This window comes from Suncus etruscus, chromosome X (genome assembly GCF_024139225.1).
Source record: "Suncus etruscus isolate mSunEtr1 chromosome X, mSunEtr1.pri.cur, whole genome shotgun sequence".
In the NCBI taxonomy this organism is placed as follows: Eukaryota; Metazoa; Chordata; class Mammalia; order Eulipotyphla; family Soricidae; genus Suncus; species Suncus etruscus.
The window spans coordinates 39487678-39505820 of NC_064868.1; the positions used below are offsets into that span (position 1 = coordinate 39487678).

At 36.9% G+C, this 18143-nt stretch overlaps 1 protein-coding gene across 1 annotated transcript in view; it reads left to right on the plus strand.

Moving 5' to 3' along the window:
* SYTL5 (synaptotagmin like 5) overlaps positions 1–18143 on the plus strand; it is a 438357-nt gene that overhangs the window by 176552 nt on the left and 243662 nt on the right. Inside the window, exon 2 of the mRNA XM_049767126.1 lies at positions 2813–3275. Coding sequence (XP_049623083.1) covers positions 3157–3275 — 119 coding nt within the window. The 5' untranslated portion in view covers positions 2813–3156. The remainder of the gene's footprint in view (positions 1–2812; positions 3276–18143) is intronic.

The following is an 18143-nucleotide window of genomic DNA, read 5'->3' on the forward strand; positions in this document are numbered from 1 at the left end:
AACGAAATCCATATTAAGCCAAGCATAGGGCTCCAATGTCAGGAAATGGATAAGAATGTCATGATTTCTTTGTAAGAAATAACTTTTAAGCAAGCACAGCTTTGGATAAAGTGGGATTCAAGAAACATAAATTAGCTATATGGTTTGAATGTTTAATTCAAATTATGACATGAAAATTTGCCAGCTTGTTACCCAATATAAAGTATCTACTATAGGGAAAATCTGGTTAATTTTGTTTTGAAGCCTGACTGTGTTGCTCTGTTTAGTGTCTGGATGGTTCCCACAGTGTATAACTTTTTTTCTCCTTTACCTCTTCACAGACTGTTTTCTGTCTTCATCAACTATATTACTCCGGAAGGATTATGTCATCATATTCAATTTCATCTTGCTTAAATATAAACATGATCTATTCATGTCTTCTGAAGAAAACATTCTGGATTCCTTGATAAAGTTTGGCTTCCTATGATTCTATTTGCCATTCATTTACAAGTCAATTCCATCAGCCCAGCTAAAGATGAGTAAATAATGCAGTGAGGGTTAATATTGTAAATTAAAATCTTGCAGGGAAATTTAATTTATCTTACATCAGTATTTGACTTCCCATCTTCTCTGACATCCCAAAGAGTTATTGTCATTTTGCTTATTTTTCCTCATAGAAATACCCTTGGGATTTTAGATGACCTACATTGGCAGTCAAGCAGTTTTCTATCATCTAACTTCTTCAGTAATTTCAAAATACAATTCTATAGAATATTTACTTAGAGAACATTCTTAATATGAAATTTCAAATACAAACCATGTATTAAAAGAACCTAGGTACAGTAAGGACATGTTCATTCACTTAACTAACAACTGCTTTTCCTTTTAATTATAAAACCATAAGGGACAGATGGGATAGACTAAAACAGTTATGTTCTTCATTTCTGGAAACTGCAGTAAGTGATGCATGAAGTAAATATTGACCTTTCTGTAGAATGTCTCTTACTGTAATCGAAAATAATACAGCAGGAAGGGCGTTCGCCTTGCATACAGTGGGCCTGGGTTCAATATCTGGCATCTCATAAAATTCCCCAAGCACCAACAGGAGTAATTCTTAAGTGCAGAGCCAGGAGTAACCCCCCATAATAACTAATGTGAGCCCCAAATTAAAAAAAATCTTGTTGCATCCTGTTCGTGTCAATTTTAATACTCTCAAATACCAAGTGCTTCTATATTGGACTTTTGAGATAAGGGAAAGTTCTGGGTGAATTTGGAGAATCTTCATTGACAAAGAAAGTTTTTCAGAGACTAACTTTTGGTCTCTAGGAAGCAGTTAGGCTCTGAATCATTTCAACAAAGTTCCAGCTTTGTGTGCCATACAAGTGGTTATTTTGAAAAGTTGGAAAATCTCTGGACAAGATTTTATACCTTGATATATCCTGAGGTTTTTAAGTCATTCTACTCTTATGATTATGGCCAGACCCTAAAATAGACCTTGAATAAACATGATTTTCTTTCCTTTGTCCCAAAAGAGAATGTCCCTCCTATGATTTTATAGGATTTTCATAGGATTTCATAGGATAGCATGGAAATGCTACTACTAATTTATATGAAAATTTTAAATGTCTTCCTAGGCCACAAAATAACCTTTCAAATTATATAAAATATGAAGATCTGATTTTGGAATAACTAAGCCAAAAATGTGTGTTTTACATGAGATTATACTTCCTAGACTAAGTGTCATTGTGCTGATGGGCATATTCAGGAAGAATCTGTGTACCAAGTAGTCAAGAAAATACTATGTTATAGAGTCCGAGTGATAGCACAGCAGTAGGACTTTTGCCTTGCATGTGGCCAAATCCAGACGGACCCCAGTTTGATTCCTGGTGTCCGATATGGTCCCTTAAGCCTGCCAGGAGCGATTTCTGAGCACAGATCCAGGAGTAACCTGAGTACCACTGGAAGTGGCCCAAAACAACAACAAAAGGAAATACTATGTTTTATATCAGGATTTAAAAAAAAGACAGGTTCTGGCTTGATGTCCAATTAGTGTTGACAAAGAGATGGTTTCCAAATAACCATTTTACAATATGTATCATATATATGTAATAATTCACTGTCCTGTACATCTAGAGCTGTAACCACCATCATGAGAATAAAGTATTATCTGATACTGTGTTGTACCCTGATATAGTCTATAAATTTCCTGGGAGTTTCTTTTATATGTTTAGATAATTATTACCAAATTAGTCTTAGTGATATTATAAGCTATTGCATTTATATATGTTATAATACTGCAGCTTATGTTTTTCATTCAACATGGCATGATGTATGTTGAGGGTAATATATATATATATATATATATATATATATATATATATATATATATATATATATATATATATAACATTGTTCATATTTGTTTTCTCAGCAGTACTAGTACTCAGCATTAGTCCTAGTGGTGAGATGAGAGAAAAGCAGGCAATGTCTTAAGGGATCTCCCTGGTTGAGGATAGTCAAACCATGTACATAGTGCCCTGAAGTCTTGACCCAGTTTACTCTTGAATGAGATGCAAGTATGGTAATGAGCTCTAATGTTAGTGGAAGCTAATTAGATTGGAGGAAATGAACTTGTGTAGAGTCTTGAATCAAATACATATGAATGGTATTTAATGAATGTAAACTTATAGTATTCAATACTGCATATATATTGTTTAATAATTGATATTTTGACTTAGATAAGTCACTATTTTAAATATTTGACAATTTCTCAAATACTACAGGGAAAGTAGAACACTAATTTTGCTTTTGTTTGTCTTTTCCACTTTTTCAGTGTTTTCTGGACTCCTTTCCAGTAGATCTAATTCATGCTGGACAACTTTTGAAGTATTGACATTGAAAATCATTACTGAGACTCAATCAAAGTCAAAGGCTTTAGAGCTCATTTTCAGTTAAGACAATAATGACTAGCTTTGACTCTAATTCTATTGTTAATTGTTTTCTGTGCATCCTGAAAGAAAACTTAACTATGAATAACAGTTCCTAAGAGATTTTCTGAAAACTACTCTGAATCAACCGAGGGACACTGGATTGTCTGGAGGAATTTTAAGATCTGTGAAAATCAAGTAATCTGGACTATTCAACTACTGACACTTAGAGCACTCTTACTCAAATACCATGTCGAAGAACTCAGAGATAATCAATTTGTCATTTTTATTAGATCATGAGAAGGAAATGATACTGGGTGTCCTAAAGAGAGATGAATATTTGAAAAAAGTGGAAGACAGAAGAATAAGGTAATGTAATTTTTATCTTTTTGACCTCCTTCACTGCCTTTCATTGTAAGCAATTTAGATCAGAAGTGGGGTAACTGCAATCACAGTGGATACTAATGCTCATCAGTTTCTTTGTAATAACTTAAATATTAGAACATGTCTTTTGCACTTTATTGCTTAACCATATCATCCTAAACTAAAATTATTTTTGTCTAGAAGCACTCGGGGATTCTAGTACCTAGAAGCACTTGGGGATTACTCCTGGTTCTGCCCTCAGGAATCATTCCTGGCAGGCTCAGGGAACCACGTGGGATGCCAGTGTTTGAACTCACGTCTGCCATATACAAGGCAGATGCCCCATCCACCGTATTATCATTCTGTCCCAAGAGCTACTATTTTTTATGCTATTAGCAAATAAGCAGTCTCAGCAACTATATATTTGTATTTTAAGTTCAAATTTCTATCTGGGTAAATCATAAATGTAGCCCCTCTTCCAGTTCTTCCTATTGTTCTTGTCTTTTCCCTCAGGTAGCCACAATTTCATGTTAAAACTGAAATTGTTTTGTTAGTTTTCTTCGTTCATTTATGTCATAATTAATTGATACCATCTAGCATTGATATTTCACTTTCTGACTTATTTAACCCAGCATAATTACTTTTAGTCTCTTACATTGTATCACAAAAGGGAATATTATTTTTAGTTAAGTAATGTCATTAAATTTATATGCAATATTTTTATTCTCTTATTTATCAGTGAGTATTTGAGTGACTTCCATATTTTGGTTGTTGTAAATATTGCTGTACAGAACATAGGTATGCATATATCTTCTCAAATTAGTGTTTTCATATTTTTAATAAATACGTAGAAATAAAATTGTGATGGTAGATGGTAGTTCTATTTTAATTATTTAAAGAATCACCACAATATTTTTATTAGGGCTATACCAATTTATATTTCCTCCACCACCTCTTGCTGTACCAAAGGACTTTTCTCTCCAAACCCTAACAAGTATTTGTTTCCAATCTTAATATGTGTTTCATTCTCATTGAAGTGAGTTGGTAGCTTAATAACATATTAAATTGCATTTACTTGATAAGTAACACTGAGAAACATTTTTCAACTACATGTCAGCTGTCATCTTAACAAAAATATTATTTAAATTTTTCATTTTTCATGAGATGTTATTTTATTGTTGACTTATATGAGTTGTTCAGGTATGTTGGATATTATTCCTTCTCTAGATACATGATGTGCAAATATCTTATCTAAACCAATAGGTATGTTATTGTTTTACTGATTATTTTCCTAGGTATCAAGATTTTAGTTTGATATAGAATTTCCATTTGTTTATTTTTGCTTTTCTTCCCTTGATATTGGAGTTGTCTCCCAAAAGATCATGAAGGGATATTTATTGTGTTTTCTATATATTTTATGGTTTGGGTTTGTATATGCATTTAACTTATTTAGTTGAGCTAAATATAACTGAAATGCCAATATCTCTCTACCACTACCCATCATATGCTTCCCAACCATTCACAAAACACATCTTGATAACTTTAATTCTTTTTTTATAAATTATCTTTATTTAAACACAGTGATTACAAATATAATTGTAGTTGTATGATTACAGTCATGTAAAGAACACCCCCATTCACCAGTGCAGGATTCCCACCACCAACTACCCGGATCTACCTACTCCCCACCCCACCCACACCTGTACTCGAGACAGGCTTTCTTTTCCCCTCATTCATTCACATTGTTATGATAGTTTTCAGTGTAGTTATTTCTCTAACTGCATTTATCACTCTTTGTGGTGAGCTTCATGTCATGAGCTGCACCTACATGGGAAGATGGGGGGAAATAAGGGTTGGGACTGAGGCAGTAAAATATTAGAAATGAGATTTGTAGGGCAGTATCAAAGTCACAATACAAGATGGATGTTATGGATATATAAAATATATACAAACAAAGAGAAAAAAAATCCAGTGACTGTCCCAACATAAACCAGTGCTAGAACAGTCCGCCCTCCTCCCAAAGCGCATTCCCATTAGTGTAGGGAGAGGTAGGGGGAAAGCCTGTTGACCCCTATAGAGTCCACCTAGACCGGCACCCAGGGAAGGCCTGAAGTCCAAGGGAGAAAAAGGGGGATGGCTGGGGGCCTGCCAAGCCTCCCAGCACTCCCCAAGCCAGGGAGAAGGGCTCCGGTATGGGGCATCCCCAAACCCCATACCTGACAAGAGCTGGTCTCCAGAATCAAAGAGGAAACCAGAAGCCAGATGTCTGCCTGCCCTCCTCCCCATGAACCTCCCCACTGGAGTACGGAGGGAGGGGGGAAGCCTGAGGACCACTAATAATCCACCTGAACCCACTTCTGGCCATCTGAGCTGGCACCCAGGGAAGGCCTGGAGTCAGGGGAAAAAGACAAGGATGGCTGGGGGCCTGCCAAGCCTCCCAGCACTCCCCAGGCTAGGGAGAAGGGCTCTGGTATGGGGCCTCCCCAAACCCCATACCTGGCAAGAGCTGGTCTCCTGAATCAAAGAGGAAACCAGAAGCCAGATATCTGCACTTTCTCCTCTCCATGCACCTCCCTCCTGGAGTACGGAGGGAGGGGGGAAAGCCTGAGGACCACTAAGAGTCCACCTGAACCCACTTTTGATAACTTTAATTCTGTGATCAGATTCCAAATGTTTGTTTTCGCTGTTTCATTATATATCATATATGAGTAAGGTCATTAAGTATTTTACTTTTTTCTTTTGAGAAAAAGAAAGATGATTCCCTCAAGTTCTTCTTATGTTGTTGCAAAAAGCAATATTTTCCTTTTCTTTGAGCTGAAAATATATTAAGCTGAAAATATATTAATATAGTATATATTCCACAATTTGCTCATATTTTTGGATAATGGTTTGTTTTCAATCTTTTCTACTGTAAATTGCACTGCAATGAATATAAGTGAGCATACATTTATTCAAACTATTGCTTTGTATTTTTATTAAGAGTTGTCCTAAGATCACATATGACCAGGCTCTAGACTTACTCCTTGCTCTGTGCTCAGAAGTCATTTCTGGTAATGCTAGGGAGAACATATGTAGTACGAGTATTTAAACTTGGTTCAACTACAAGTAAAGAAAAGGCCTGCTTTACTATATCTTCAGCCTTGTGTATTCTTGTATTCTCAGAGAGAAATGGGCTATAATTTCTAGATCATACTGGTAATTCTATTTTATTTTTGTTGTATTTTATTTACTTGGATTTTGAGCCACACACAGCAGTGCTCAGGAATTACTTCTCGTTCTATGCTCTGAGATCACTCCTGGCAAGGTTTATGGAATCATAGGGGGTGCTGAGAATTAAACTAAGGTCATTCACATGCTCTGCCCACTATCCTCTGGCTCCAAGTGGCTATATTTTTAAATGGAAGATGAGCTCTAAGCAGTTATTCATCACATTCTCCAGGGAATTAAAAATTTTTTCATAAAAATGACAAAAACTAGGACTTGAGAGATTGGGGTATAAAATACCTGCCTTGTATGTGAGTTACTCTTATATAAATAGAGATACCAAATATAGTTCTCTGAACACTAACAGTAGTAGTTCACAGCACTGTTGGATGTGCCCTCAGGCCAATGCCCCCCCAAAATAGAACCATGTTACAGAAAAAAACACAAAGTGGAGTATACAGTGTGTTTCTTAATCATCAGTAATTTATAGCAACAATATAATTATATTCTCTTTGACTCTCCCTGACTTGTTCTCTGTAAATAAATTTAATCAAATTAGGTAGTATACAGATCTATTATCAAAGAAAATTTCATTTCCTGACTCAACATTTGTTACCACTAGAAAATTACTTTTATAGACCTAATAAATACTTCTCTAAAATTGTTTTCAGTTTACTGTTCTCCTCTTTAATAACACATGTAGGACATAAAGCTACATAGGAAGAGAACAACAAATAACCAAAAACAACAGAGCCTGACCACTGCTCTGACTAACTGACCTTATCATAGTAGGGGAGTGATGATAGCTGGTGGAAGTAGCGGTGATGGGGACACAAATTCTTGTGGAGGGTGTGGTGTTGGAATATTTTATGCATACATAAAGCCCTATTATTAATGGTGCTGCTAATTCTGGTGCCCAATTTATTAAACTTAAATTGAAAAGAAAATACTTTATTGGGGAGTGGAGAGATATCTTAGTGCATATAAGTATGCATTTGTTTACAGGAAAGCCTGCTTTCATCCCTAGATCTACATGACTCCCAGAACACTAGGCCAGAAATATTCCCTGAACACTATGTGTGGCATCCAAGACCAAGCACACAAAAGTCACTATTCCTATACTTTTAGATCTACCATGTTCTTTTGTTTTGAGCTTCCAGGTCAGATGACTCAGGCTCTGTCATTATTAACAGCTTCATGTTTGAGAAAGTGGATGACATAGTATTTGGAGTGTGGGCTATTGCATCTAATTTATTTAAAAGTATTTAAACCAGGGGCCAGAGCGATAGTGCACTGATAGGGTATTTGCCATTTATGTGACTGATTCAGGATGGACCTCGGTTCTATCCCAGGTGTTCCATATGGTATCTCAAGCCAGGAGCTATTTCTGAGTGCAGAGCCAGAAGTAACCCCTGGGTGAGGCCCAAAAACCAAAAAGAAAGAAATTAAGCCATTATTATTTACAAAGCTATTCTTAGTTGAGTTTTAGACATACAATATTTTAGACCCAATCCCACCACCAGTGTCAACCTCATCCTCCAATATTCCCACAGTCCACCCATGCCACGACCTTCCACAGCAGACACACAGGCACCTTTGAAATTTTGGTTGTTAGCTTATTCTGAAAAAAATAATTCTACTATGAACAACCTTATAATAACTTTGGAGACATAGATTTCAATATCTACACTAGAACAAAGAAGTAAAAATAAATAAATAGATAAAAAAGATTATTTTGTGCCTTTTTTCCTGCATAGGCACAGTAAATATTGGGGGCATTAGAGAGGTAATTCCTTTGGCCTATTACAGGGTTTCTTCCTCTTGAAATATACTGTCATGGGATTAACTATAGACTTCTTGCATGCTCATTTACTCTCCCCTCAGTGCTTTTGTGGTGTATGGAAGACTTCTGCTTCATCATGGGTGACAAAATCAGACCTCTGTTTCTAGAGATCTTGGTGTCTGCACAGGTCAAGGAATGGATCTTTTGATGAAGTTTTTCTTTGTGGTTCTAGCAGTTCTGTTTCTTCAGTGTTGTTTGAATCTGTCTTCTGTATCTGGTGGTCTTTGTCATTGTGCTTATCCTAGAATGTTATGTTTCCAGAAGACCCATTCAGTTGTGATTGTCTCAGTCAGACCTCTGGAATTAGAGATCTTGTATGTTGTACAGATCATAGACAAAAACCTAGGCTAGGGCTTTTTTATTGGTCCCAGGATGTGTACTGTCCAGTCATGGTTATAACAGCCAGTCATCTGTAGATAGAGATCTTGGCTTTTGCACAGATCAAAGGGTGACAAGTCTTCTGATTTTGTCTTATCAATGGCTGTTGATGTAGGAAAACCTACTCTTAGATCAAGTTCTTTCCATTTCCTCATTGTCAGGATATCATTTTAGAACTGGCACATGTTGGTGTCAGAGCAGTATTAAGGATGTCCCGGAGGGGATTTGTTTCCTGGAGCTGTTGTGGAGAACTGTGTCATTTCTATGTCTGGGATTCAGGATTCAAGGCTGGACGGTTGGTATCTAATTCCTTGGGTCTAAGTTGGGTCCACATGACATATGTTCAAGGTAGGAGATGTCCCTGAGTTGTAAAAACATATGAGTTCTTATACATACTAGATAAGAGATTGTTTTTATACATAAGATTCCCCCCTTTTTATTAGTATGCCTTTGCAGGAAGAAGTGGTGCTACATTATATTGTTGATGCATTTGGGGGTGGAAAGAGAAGAGAAAAAAAAACAAGACAAAAGTAAATATATATATGCTCACATATATATAAAGAAAAAAAGATTTTTAAAAAGGAAATATAAAAAGTAATTGAAGGAACAAAGTGATGCAGGAGACTACCTTTCATTTGGAGAAAAACAGGTTAAGAGGTAGTGTTATATAGATCTTATACTTATGATGGAAGTATAGGCTTCCCCTTTGTCTTTTGAGATTTTCTTGTGGGGTGTGGGCTCCAGGGCGCCTTTTCTTCACACACCCTGGTCTTCTTTAGATTGAGAAAAGATTTGCAGCAGGGAGGTCTTGGGTAGAGTTCTTGCAGTGTGGATCCTTTTGGAACTAAGTCCGGTATCAAGCAACAGTCCACGTTAGGGAGAGGTGATAAGGAGGGCCACACAACATGAGTCAGTGGGGGTGTTGGGTGCATTTTCTTGCCCGGGATGAGATGTGTTTGAGTGGGTGTCTCTTCACTTGGTGCTGGGTACTGGTTCGTTGGGGTAAGAGGTCAGTCTTGATGCCTAATTGATTAAGAACTGAGGGTGAAGAGTTTTAATAAGGTGGGAAATCGGGGATGGGATTGAGGGGTGAAGGGATAGTCGTATTTCTGAAGGGGGTGAGGGGATAGTATATGGGAGGGGCTATATATGGGTTGTTTATAATTTAGATTTGGCTGTCAAGGAGGATTCCTATCTTTGTGTGCTCCTGCCCACATATAAACATATAGAAGTTAGCTTAGGTATATATTAATGAAAAGAGGTGGAGAGAGCAAGAAATAAGCTGAGTACAGAAAGATAGGTAAATATAGTACATGTAAGGTAAAGAAAATAATAGATTAACTTTTGGATACATATAGGTTTTGCATCTCAAGTACTAAACATTTTGTTACTGTGGTCTGTCTATATAGGTGTTTACCCTTTGCAGTATTGTCCACAGCACCTTATATATCAGCTTTCCTTTCCAATAGAGGAGGTAACTGTGTGTTTTTTATTTGACATGGATTGAATTGATGATAATTAGGAGGAAAAGGTAGAAGAAAGGGGAGAAAAGAAGAGAAAAAAAGTAGTGAGAAGATATGAGAAAAGTGCAAGGAAATGTTAATTTGCTTGAACGTGTTCGATGAGTAGGCCCTGTAGCATAAGTCTTAAAGTCACTGTTGCTGCTTTGGTGGTATGGCTGGTCACGTGCTTGAGGTCCTGTTCTCTCTACGCTGCTATTTCTGCTATTGCTGGTTTCTTTCGTTATAATGTGTAGTCGAGGCTTTGTGTTGTTCCTCTTCCATTTGTTTTGGGCACTACTCTCCACTATATGTTGATTATTACAGTTTTTGGAGTTTCTACCCTGTTATTTGTTCATGGAGTATTGGTTGTATATATGGTATTATTCTAGGTACTTCAAAATAGTGCTATCATTCTGTGTTTATCTTTCATCTTCTGGCTTACTTCATTTAACATCCAAGTTGCTGCAAAGTATATGATTGTATCATTTCTAACTGCTATGTAGTATTCCATTGTGTATATTTACCACATCTTAATGATCCACTCATCTGTTGTTTGACATCGAGGTTAGTTCCAAGAATTGGAGATTATACTGAGTGCTGCGATAAATAATGGCGTGCACAATACTTTTGATAAATATCCTCCGACTTGGGGGTAGATACTTAGGAGAGCAATTGCTGGGTCAAATGGCAACTCAATTCTGAATTCCTTGAGCACTCTCCAGATGTTTTCCATAAGGGTTGAACTAGAGGCATTCCCACCAGCAGAAGAGAGTTTTTTTCATACCACATCCCCACCAACAGAGATTGTTCCCAGTTTTTTGATGTGAGCCATCCTCGCTGGTGTAAGGTGGTACCTCACTGTTGTCTTGATTTGAATTTCCCTAATGATGAGTGAAGGTGAGCATGTTTTTATGTGTTTGTTGGCAATCTTTTGGTCTTCCTCGGAGAAGTGTCTATTTATTTTATCTCATTTTTCTAGGGATTTATTTGGTTTTGGGATGGGGCTCAGCTTTCTGAGTGCTTTGTATATTCTGGATATTAGCCCTTTATCTGAAGTGTTGAGTGCAAAAATTTTTCCCATTCAGTTAACTGTCTTGTATTAAGTAGGGTTTCTTTCACAATGCAGAAACATTTTAGTTTGATGTAGCCACATCTGTTTATGTTTTTTATGGATTAGTGCTTCTTGATCTAGTATTCCCCTGATCAGTAAGTAGTGACCCTTTTTGTCTCTGATCACTTTCTTGAGATTGAATGCAATTTGGTCTGATATAAGAATGACCGTCCCTGCTCTTATTTGTTTTTCATTGGCCTAAATAACTGATGTCCATCTATTTATTTTAAGCATGTGCCTGTCCTGTACTTGTAGGTGTGTTTCTTGCAGGCAGCAGAAGTCCTGTTTATGTTTTCTAATCCAGTTCTCTACTATGTGTCTTTTAATGGGATAATTTAGTCCATTAACATTTAGGGAGATTATTGACAGAGAGGCCTGTTGTGCAGTTGTTTTTTAAGGTGGTTGTTGTTACAATCAGGGGTTTGAATTGTGTAATTCGTCTCTGAGTACGTCATTTAGAATCAGTTTTGTTTGCACAAATAATGCAAGTCCGTTTTTTGTTTGAGAATGTTTTTCTTCTACCCTCTCATATGAATGAGTGTTTTTCTGGGTATTGGAACCTAGGTTGTAAATTTTTTTTCATTCCATCTTTTAAATATGTCATTCCACTGTCTTCTTGTTTGAGTTGTTTCAAATGGGTGATCTGGATTGATTATTATGTCCCTTCCTTTGTAGTTGAGGTTTTTTTTCTCCCTTATTTCTTTAAGGAGTTCTTTCTCTTTGGTTTTTTGCCATTTGGATTACTATATGTCTTGGTGTTGGTTTATTAGGGTCTGTTTCATTAGGGACTCTTTTCACTTCCTGGATTTGCACCTTTCCAAAGAGTGGGAAAGTTTTCTGCTATTATTTCCCTGACTACTTGTTTTTCCTCTTTTCCTGTTTCCTCCCTTTCTGGTATACCTACAGTTCTTAGATTATTTCTTTAATCTTTGTTCATTAAATACTGGACTTTTTCTTCCAGTGCTTTGCCTTTTATTTCCTTTTTGCTTTTTGGTCGTTTTTGTTTGCAGTTTTTCTTTGAATTCTTCTGTGTACTTCTCCAACTGTGTAATTCTGCTCATATAGATTTTTATGGTGTTTGTTATTTAATTTAATTCCATTTATATGGACCCTCTCATGTCTGTAACAGATCTTTTTAAGTTGGCTGATTTCTTCATCCATGTATTTCTTGTACACGGTGGCTAGTGATTCTTTCATTTCTTTTACCATGGCTTGCATTTCTTTTCTCATGGCTGCTTTTAGATCTTCATCAACTGGATCTCTGCGTTTTGGTGGACTTGGGAATGTTGGGGTTTCTCTCCATATCTCCAGATGTTAGGGTTTTCCTTAGTTTACCCATATTTCTTTGCATTTATTGGTGTGTCTTGGAGTGCAATGCCTTCCTATTTCAGCCCGCTTTGCCACCTGTGGTGTGGGAGTGGGTCCTTTCCCTGACTGCTTCTCTAGGAGAGGCTGTTAACTGAGCTCACTGATGTTTGGCCCCTCACATGCCCTCTAGTGGAGCCTAGTCAGCTGTTCTCCCCTCTTACTGCCAGCTAGTGCAGTTCAGCTCCTGACCACAATGGTGGAAGGCGCTGTTGAGCCTAGCTCCCTAGCCCCCCTCCTTTACCTGGTTGTCAGCAGAGCTCGCCCCCACTCCAGGTCTCAGCCAGAGATCTTCCCTCAGCCCCTGGGAGTCCAAAGCCCAATTTGGGGCTCAGGGGGGCAGGCTGCTTTAGGGTACCCAAAGGTCAGAGGAGTGGACCCACACTGCCCTCCAGTCTATAGATCCTAGCTCGGGCAAGTGCATGGGTGTGTGTGGAGAGTAATTGCACGCTCACCCTGTGTGCACATGGCTGGGGTGCCGGGAAACTCAGGCACGTGCACAGGGGTGGGGCCGGGGGTAGTTGCTTTCTTACCCTGTCTGCCAGTGGCTAGAGCACATGGACCTCAGGCATACATGTGTGGGTGGATGCAGAAGGGTTAGATGCACACTCACCCCATCTGCATATGGCTGGGGTGCCGGGAACCTCAGGCACATGCGGGAGGGGGCAGGGGGTAGTTGCTCCCTTACCCCGTCTGCCAGCAGCTGGAGTACAGGGAATCTCGGGCATGCAAGCGCAGGGGGGTCATATGGCATTTTGATTTTGAGTTTACTGTGAACCCTCCATACTGTTTTCCATTGGGGTTGTACCTGACAGCATTATCACCAACAGTGGATGAAAGTTTCTTTTCTATGTCTAGGGTATTGGGTCTAAATCTACTGTTGTTTATTCAAATATTAGTTTTACCAAGAAAAATTTGTGTCACTTAATTTGTTAAATTATTTAAATATTTTATTTATAGTGCTGCAATAAATATAGGTGTGAGGAAGGAATTTTTGTATTGTATTCTTGTTTCCTAGGGTATATCCCTAGGAGTGGAATAGCTGATCGAATGGGAGCTCAATTTCCAATTTTTGGAGGAATCTCCATATCGCACACTATTCACAATAGTCAGGCTCTGGAAACAAGCAAGATGCCCCTCAACAGATGAATGGCTAAAGAAACTGTGGTACATATACACAATGGAATATTATGCAGCCCTCAGGAGGGATGAAGTCATGAAATTTTCCTATACATGGATGTACATGGAATCTATCATGCTGAGTGAAATAAGTCAAAGGGAGAGAGAGAGACGCAGAATGGTCTCACTCATCTATGGGTTCTAAGAAAAATAACAGTCATTTTTATTATCTATCCTCAGAGACAATGAGAGGAGGGCTGGAATTTCAAGCTCACCTCATGAAGCTCACCACAAAGAGCCCTGGTGTACATATTTTAAGAGGGAAGATACAGGCCACATGAGCTTGGGTACCATGGAGACTTTGGGTACTTTGGGTACTTTTCTTAAGTTGATCTTTATAGTGTTTTTCCAACCTGCCCTTTGTAAGGCTTTTGGCCCTGGTAAGAGTCCTGTTGATAGGGTAGTAGCTAAGTGGAGTAATAGGAGTACTTTATCATCTGTAATACTCTTGTCCTGGCCTTTGCTCCTGCTGAAACCTCCTCTAATAGGATTTTCTGGGTCTGCAGTAGTTCCTGGTAAGACCCTTATCAAGAATGAAGTAACTCTCCTAAATTTTTAATATAATTTTTATTTTAATCATAGTAGCTTACATATCATTGACAATAATATTTTAGGTACATATTAACATAAAATCAGGGGGAAAGCAAATCTTTACTACATGGAAGATACTTAAGTGTTAGTCTTTGCATATATATATACATATATATATATACACATGTTCACACATACACAATTCTTAGTCCATCTGTAAGGAAACAAAAAGCCTCTATATTTATATACTTCATCTCCTACTTTTGGTCCCTAAAAACTAGGTGTGTGCAAATAATACTCTTTCTTTACATTTCCATGCACTTGCGTAGTAGTTCAAGTCAACCTCAAAAGTTTAAGTGGGATTTTTAAAGGTTTAGAGTCAAAGGAGTAAAAGGAGTAAAAACGGTGTTAGAGTGGCAATTATCATTTGCATAGGCCCACCAAACTTTGGCCTAAATACAAGAAGACCCTATCCCTGAAGTTTCCTCACATAAGACCAATTCTAGGCTCCAGGCAAACTAGTTTGTCCAATCCAGGTCATTGTCTGTAGTGCCAATACAGTTTTATTTTTCACACAGTCTCTGTTGTTGGTATCATGTTTCTGTATTGAAGATCCTGGAATCCGTATATACTACATTGATGTCAGGATAGTGCAGAGTGTCGTCTAATTTCAACTCACAATTAAAGGGCAATGCAGAAAGCCCTGTCCAATACGCAGTTCGTTGTTGTTGTTTAAATCTTCTCAGTGTTAAGGGAAGACTCTTTTCAGTAAATCAATGTCAGAGCAGCAGTAGAGTCTTCCCTGGTAGAGGATTGCTTCCAGGTGATGTCATAGACAACTTTGGATGTTTCGTAGATGGCTTCCCTGTCTCAGGAGTAAATGGAGAATGCCCAAACCTCTGAGGCCTGTGCCAGGTCATCATGTCAATGTTCAGGGTGTAAGATCCCATTGCACCATAAGATTTGTGTGTTCCTATCTCTGTTAGATAAGGACTTATTTGTAAGTATAGTATTTTCCATTTTAATGTGCCTATACAAACAAGAAATAATGCCACGTGGCATTATCAGCACATAAGGGGGCCGCCAGAACAAGTCCAACAATCCCCGTGACCTGGTTCAAACATAGGTATTAAACTGAGTGACTCTTTCACCAAAATTCCTTATTGAACAGTTCACAAAGAGAAAAAAATATAAAAACTGGGGGAAAATAAACAATCTAACTTAAGACAGTGGACACAATTGTCACCGTTTAAGGGGATATTCAATAATAGCTCCCATAAATCTTATCTCTAGGTTTTAATACATCTCAAGAATTAATTGGCAGGGAGGTCTCTTCACTATATAAGTACTTTAATTTTATTACAATAAAAACAGAATTACTGGCAGAATTAGTGCAAACAATTAAATACCAAACAATAATTCCAAATGGAAAATTATAAACAGTTTAGAAATACAAATTAAAAATCCTTAGTGATCATTTTATACTTTTGATTTCTCTAACTTTGTAAGAATTTAGACAAACATGTAAGTACCTATGACTCAGTGTATACATTAAAATTTTTATTAACATATTTTACTCATGCACTGATATAAATAGATATACTATAAACAGGAAAGTATCTATGATTAGTAGTGTATATTAAATATTTCATTAACGTATTTACTCAAGTTAGCATTCATAAACTAATACTATTAAATATTTATGGTATACTTTTCTATAAAATCTTAGTTTTATAAGTTTTGAACCATTTTACAAGTCAGTTGTGAGCTTTTTTTCTTTCATAGATTTATTGGGCACAGGTTCAAGATAGAGAGAGGGAGGTTGATAAGCTCAGATATAGACACAAAAATGCAAGACACAGAGGCGGTTTATTTGCTTAGATAGCTAAGCGTCCAAGACTTCCACCTGAGAGCAGACTTCCAGTCAATGACCCTGAGCCACTTTTCCACTCAGATTATATAGCGATGATCAGCATCAATCTAGACACACAATTACTTTCCTATTGGCACCTGCTACATTTCAAAGAATACATCTTCCATTCCATTGGGTCCCACTTAATGTCAAAATTCAGACAGCCTGATTCCATGGTAACAGACATAGACACAAATGTGTTCTTTTTCCTATCTCCTTATCCTTACACCCACATGGAACATCCCGGCCATCTGGTCACAACCAATGAGTCTCCCTTGGTCTCCAACTCTTATCTGAAGGTCACATTCCAATAGGCCTATAAGCTAACAAAAGGGGTTTACAGAGCTAATAAGCAGTTTACCAAAAAGCAGAATATTTTCTGGAGAAAGCAGAAATCTCAAGGTCCCACATATTGTGTTTGAATTTAGCCACAATGCATGAAAATAAATCTGGACTTAATATTCTCTTTAATATCTCATCTTTTTGCTATCTTTGTAGTGAACTATGATGTTTGCTTTATGATATCTTTTCTTTCACCCTTCTCCAATTTCATTGTTTCTCAGTTCTAGTGCTGAATTTTGAAAATAATCGTCTTTATTGTCATTCATCTGGAAACTATCATTCATTTGGTGGTAGATATGTGACAAAGTCGACTTGTTCAGACACTTAACCTTAGAGTTTTGGAAAGTTTTATTTTCAGTTAAACATGATATTCTAGTTACTATTGATCTTGAAATCCAGAAAAACAATGAAGCTGAGTCAAAAGAAAAAGAATATTATTAATGATATACTAGAAATTTTTTATATATCTGGACTTTAGGCAGTTTTATTTGTAAAAGATTGAATCAGATTTTCTGGTACAAGAAGCATCAAATATACTAGGGTCCCCAAGGTGTTTTATGTATCCATTTATTGAGTTCTTTCTGTGGATAAAATAATATGCATTTATTGTTATTAGAATGAAGGTAAGTTGAGACCAACTTTACGCTATTTTACTCCTTAAACATAAAGAACTTTGCAGTCAGTCATGAATCAGGTTTTTTCATTATAAATATCAGCTGTCAGCAAACTTCTATTAAGAATCAGTTAATAAAATTTGTAAAATGTTTAAGCTCTACAGGTGTACGTTCTCTGTGTGAAATGAGCATTGCATGTCACTGTAGAATATAAAAGGCATTAGCTAAAAGGCAAATAAATTGGTATACATACAACACAATAAAACTGTTATTAAGAGTAAAGGTGGGCTATATTTGACCCAATGGCTATAGTTTGATTACCTTTAGTATTGAAAGTTATACCTTGCATATTTTTTAGCTTTATATATATATATATTCTAGCTTTAAGGACAGCTGCTTATATTCACAAATCTTGATCAAAAGTTATGGGAAAAGCAGGAAATTTGTAATCCAAGTCATAACATGGAATTGGAATTGAAATAGTCAATTAAGAAAGATGGGATAAGAGATCAGATCAGATATATAAGCCTTGGGTAGTAAGATGAATTTATAAGGTACTGCTATCTGTAGTAAATTGTATCCTTTGCCTATCTGTAGCAACTCATGTGCTACAACCTTTCTAATATCTTTCAGTGGTCCTATAATAGATTTGTAAAATAAACTATTGATAGAAAATATGTCAAGAAATTACAAAAAGTTCTAAAAAATCACAATAGAGATGTTTATAAATTCAACTTTTTCCAATGAAATTAAGACCAAATAATATTCCCATTTACAAAGAGAAAAATGGCAGTGGAGAATTAGATAACTTGTCTCAGGTTGCTTTGCTAATAACAGGTAGAAGTGCAATTTTAATCTCACAATATTACTCCAGTGCTTACACCATACTTAGG